This window comes from Vanessa atalanta, chromosome 23 (assembly GCF_905147765.1).
Source record: "Vanessa atalanta chromosome 23, ilVanAtal1.2, whole genome shotgun sequence".
NCBI classification, from domain to species: Eukaryota; Metazoa; Arthropoda; class Insecta; order Lepidoptera; family Nymphalidae; genus Vanessa; species Vanessa atalanta.
This window is the reverse complement of record NC_061893.1, coordinates 2,433,342-2,438,556: the sequence shown is the minus strand read 5'-3', so window position 1 is coordinate 2,438,556 and position 5,215 is coordinate 2,433,342. Positions and strand designations below refer to the sequence as shown.

Sequence of the window (5,215 nt, the reverse complement as noted above, 5' to 3'; positions counted from 1 at the left end):
ATAAATGTATGTCATAAAGTTAGTTAATAAGAGAGGTTAAAAAATTCTGCGAATAACTACAGACAAAATCCTAATTTTTATGGTGACAACATTTATTCGATAATGTTCAAAAGACTTCTAAAAATCAATCAGAATACATATATTGCCCAGACTTATGTTATAAGCCAATTTTCTCGCCTTATGACCAAAAATCACGAGCTAAATTATATAATTACAAATGAAGCACATAATGCAGCGGTACTTGCCCCTGGCTTGAACTCAGAATCATCAATTAAGATAAATGTATTGTAACCACTTAGCCATCACGGGTCTAACGGCGAGATTAAAATAATTTCTTCCTACTTAGATATAAAAAAAACTGGACTTCTATAAACTAGATTCTAATTATTAAAAGATTGAAATATGATTTTTTTAAAGTTTAGTTTTTATGTTCAGTTAAAATATAAAAATTAATGTTTTTTATTTTATTTATTTGATCCAAGGATCATCAGTGCATGGCTTAACCCATTTGACGCCTCTGTACCTGATTGGGTACAGCAAAACAATTGAGGGTAGATATCAAATTTTAAAAGTTAATGTTGTTTTTTTCGCTCATTTTAAAAGTAGACATACAGTGTATTGAAATAAAAACGATTTAAGCGAGTTTATTCATAATCGATGTCACTGAGAGGATTACAATTTATCAATATAATCATTAAATATAGGTAAGTACACAATTTTATTATTTTCTAGTGTTTACATATACCTAAATTTATTTTATGTATATTTGATTTGTAGTGTACATCCTTATTTATCAAATAAATGATAAACTAATGTTTTGCAACTTATATTTACAAAGTAGTCTAACTTGAAACATTACTGTACCTAATTGGGTACAACGGCCGCATCTATATAACGATTGCACTTTTTTCTTCAGGTTTTTATTACAATGAGTTCGAAACGTCTTAACGTTTCTAACTATTACAACGGCTTAGAGGAAGCAGTCATTGCTGTTTTAGAAGATAGTGACAGTGAGGCTGATTACGAATTCGCGATTATACCACCAGAACCTAGCATCTTAACAGATGAAGAAGAAGGTGCCGACGAGGCCATAATTACTGCCTCTTTACCCCGGGATGTGCCTGGTAATATAGAGGTATTTAGGAGTAATAAGGATACAATTCCATGTGCGGACCTTGACAGCAGCGATGATGAGCCTTTGGCTGAAAAAGCAAAGAGAAGTCGTCGTCAACAGCCAGTTCAGCCAGTATGGCATACGTGTTCACCAACATACTCTACTACAACTCAAGAAAGAACTGAAGTTATAGCTAGACAGAAACTAGTAAAAGAACAATTTCAAGATCTAACCCCAGTACAAATATTTGAAAAAATATTTGATGATGAAGTGATTAGCTTGATAATTACAAATACAATTTTATATGCTAATCAAAACAATAGACACACCTTTCGACTGGACTCTGTTGACTTGAAAAAGTTTATAGGCATATTGATATTATCTGGGTATCATAAGTTACCCAGAGAAGATTTGTATTGGTCTTATGATGAAGACGTAGGCGTCGAAATGGTATCGAGATCCATGCCAAGACAAAGATTTCGGGATATAAAAAAGAATCTTCATTTCGTAAACAACGACGAAGCAATTAGTACCAGAGATAAAATGTTTAAAATTCGGCCATTAGCTGATATTCTAATAAATAAATTTCTTCAGTGGGGTGTGATGCACGAAAATATTTCAATTGATGAATCGATGGTAAAATATTTTGGCCATCATCCTGCTAAGCAGTTTATCCGAGGAAAACCAGTGCGGTTTGGCTATAAAAACTGGGTAGCAGCAAGTTCAACGGGATACTGCTATGTTTTTGACCTGTATTGTGGAAAAGCTCTCGAAGCTTCTACTGATCCTTTAGGATCAAGAGTAGTCAAAATGTTACTTCAGAAATTGGGGACTGATCCAACTAATCACCAAGTATTTTTTGACAACTTTTTTACTAATTATAATCTCTTAGTAGATCTCAAAAAAGAAGGATATCGTGCGACTGGAACAATACGAGAAAATAGAACAAAGAAATGTCCACTAAAAAGTACTAAAGAGATGAAGAAAAAAGACCGTGCTTCGTATGATTACAGGTTTGATAAGCAAAATGAAATACTGTTAGTGAGATGGAAAGATAACAGTGTTTGCACAATGGCAACAAATTATGATACAATTGAACCGTTAGGAGTTGTAAAACGATGGTCTCATGTGCAGCGTCAAAAAACTGATGTCAATATACCAAAGCTGTTTCAAACTTATAATAAAAATATGGGTGGAGTGGATGAGTTGGATCAGTCTATTTCACTTTATAGGATTGCAATTCACGGAAAAAAGTGGTGGTGGGTTTTATTTACCTATATGGTAGATATGGCTATTGCAAATGCGTGGCGTTTGCATGTTATCAGTCACAGTGATAGCATGGATCAGTTACTGTTTCGACGTACCATTGCGAGATACTACTTACGCCAGAAAACACAACATAAGGCTCGATCTTCGTCGTCATTGGTCCCAGGCTTGCCTCAAGACGGTATAGGACACTATCCTCAAAAACTTGGAAAACCTTTACGATGTGTTATATGTCACGCCAGAGTTCGCTGGCAATGCAAAAAGTGTCTCAAAACATTGTGTGTAGAAAAACAATGTTTCGAAAATTTTCATCTATAATACGCCGCTGTACACAATCGAGTACACCCCCCTCTAAAGGACCCTGATTATTTTTTTCTACTTTTTTCATACTTTTAATTTTATTTGATTTGTAAACAATAGTAAAATAAACGTTTCGTAAAAATATCACTTTTGTTTTTATTTTGGCGGTTAATGGGTTAAAGTTACTAGATTTAAGAACGAATGTGGTGTACGTAAACCATTTAAAACTGTCTACACTAACAAGCATCTCTACGTGAAACGTTTTTTTCTTTATATTGTAAAGTGTTTATTAAGCCGTGTGTATAGCAATAATGCGTGAGTGACAATGTCCTGTAATAGTTCGGAACTTTTTCGGCGTCTCTGTGTCATTGTTCGGTATTTACTTTATGTTAAACTAGGAGCCGATTTAGCTCAAGTGTGAAATATTTCTTGATACTTTAAAAAGTTCAATATGCTGCTTCTTTAAATAAAGTGCAATAATCCGTATTATTTTTAAAATGTATAAGTTCTCGTTTTATCAATTAAATCCTTTGTTTGAGTTTTCGTTGTAATACGCATTTACCAGTCTCCCAATATGAAGCGGGTTTGAAGAACTCGCTGGGTCGAAAATGTACCAGAATACCCTTTAAATACCAGCGGTACTCTTTCAGCTTTATAGGGATGCCATAGGATCATGTACGCACGAGACCATGACCATGACGCCCTTGAAAGTCGTAATGCAAGACGTCAGGAAACTCAAGACAATCCATATATCTTGCCAATGATCCGTTGACCAAACCATCTTATAACTTGACGAATACATTTAAAAATGATGTAAGAAATATTTAAATTCTGATGAATACATTAAGTTGGATAAAATGTGATCTGCAGTGCTATTCTGTAAGTGCATTTCGTTACTCACTCGTGAAACGTTGAAAACTGACATACGGTGATACGCTATTTTGATGCGTGTATTCTTTAAATGTTATTATTATGGTTAACGTGACTTCTGTTTCTAGCATTTCACTTCACCGTCATCATTTTCTGCAGTAAATGTTGTATTTGTTCTTCTAGCTCTTTAATTCACAGTTGAAACAGGTGTATAGTATAAGTACATATTTTATTAAAACAGTTATAAATACATTTTATTATGTGACGTTATATTTATGTGTTTGTAAGCTTAAATAAATATAACAGCTGATTATGCTTTCTTTCTTATCTAAATTATAGACAATTAACGAACACTAAAATAACACTTGGATTGATATATTTGGTAATATTGAAAACAATGCAACTTGATACAAAATGCTGAAGATAACAAGGTTAGAAAAACTAAATAAATAAATTATAAAGCATCAAGATGCTTTGTGTGCAGTATACTCTACACACTTTTAACTCGCCGTGGGGGCGGGGCGCGGTATCTTTGTATGTTTGTTTGCTTTTAGATTCGCAACTTTACAGATGTCAACTCATTGCGGAATAGTCAAAGCGTGAGTAGGAGACAAGGGTTGAAAGATATTGTGGTCATGACATGTGTTGGGCTGAGAGTTCTGTTACAGTTCACTTGCTCGAAGTAGTTACTACCTTATTTTGAATACTTTCAACAAATAGTAAAAAAGTCAAAGTCAAAAATCTTTATTCAATATGATTACACTTTTACAGAATTACAGAAGTGTTACACTTTTTGCTTCGGATATTAAAACCTCGAACATGAGAAGAACCGGCGAAATAAACTCAGCGGGATATTTTTTAAATGTAATATTTTCCATTTATTGTTTTCATACAATAACAATAGATATTTACATTATTTAAAACAGCCTAGAGGCGATCATCGCATTCCTAAGGTATGCAATCAACTAAGAAGTTATTAGTTTTGCAATATCATTTAGCACACAAACGTTCCTTTTCGATTCTTTTAAATTTTACAATTGGAATATATTTGAACGTTTTCTAAGATCCATACAAAAACTACAAGTATCATGTGTATTCACAATTTAAACGTTTTTTTTTTTTGGGTATTGCAACAAGCAAAGCGGATCTATAACTATCTTGTAACTGATATAAATATCCCTCTCTATAATAACATAAATTCAACACACAAAAAGAAGATTGAAAATAAATGTGACATATCTACTATTTCTGTTCGAACGGTGTTTGAAAATATATTTTTTTGTTCTTTTCTGGCGTGTATCAATTATAAACGAGACTAATTTAAATAGGTCATATCACGTCAGTCATAATAAAAAGTTAGCGAAAAGAACCGATCGATCATCGTATACTTTGCTGGTAAGCTCACCTCCTCTCTTTAAAAGCTTGGGCGACACATTGAGATAAATCGCTTCAACCCTTTACAAAACAGATATAAATAAAAATATAACATATATTTTATAAGCTAGTACTAAAGTTGAAAAACGTAATAATATAATATTACGGTCCAACCACTGAACTAATTTAGATGAAATTTGAAATAATGGCATACTCAGGCTAGTACGACTGAAAATTCATGTACTTAATTTGTTTTATAATTTATATCGTGCACGGCGGCGAAGGAAAACA

General features: G+C 33.1%; 1 protein-coding gene across 1 annotated transcript; it reads left to right on the top strand.

The window, feature by feature from the left end:
- Nucleotides 1–928: 928 nt before the first annotated feature.
- Nucleotides 929–3,444, top strand: LOC125072955 (piggyBac transposable element-derived protein 2-like). The gene is made up of 2 exons (XM_047683591.1): nucleotides 929–1,564; nucleotides 3,331–3,444. The coding sequence occupies exons 1-2, from the start codon at nucleotides 929–931 to the stop codon at nucleotides 3,442–3,444; spliced, it is 750 nt and encodes a 249-aa protein (XP_047539547.1).
- The last annotated feature ends 1,771 nt before the right edge of the window (nucleotides 3,445–5,215 follow it).

What these genes read in the sequence shown, in the direction of transcription:
- LOC125072955 (XM_047683591.1), top strand. Translation starts at nt 929, where the DNA reads ATGAGTTCGAAACGTCTTAACGTTTCTAACTATTACAACGGCTTAGAG. An exon ending in AAGACGTAGGCGTCGAAATG is followed by an intron (nt 1,565 to 3,330) that starts GTATCGAGATCC and finishes GTACTCTTTCAG; the next exon opens with CTTTATAGGGATGCCATAGG.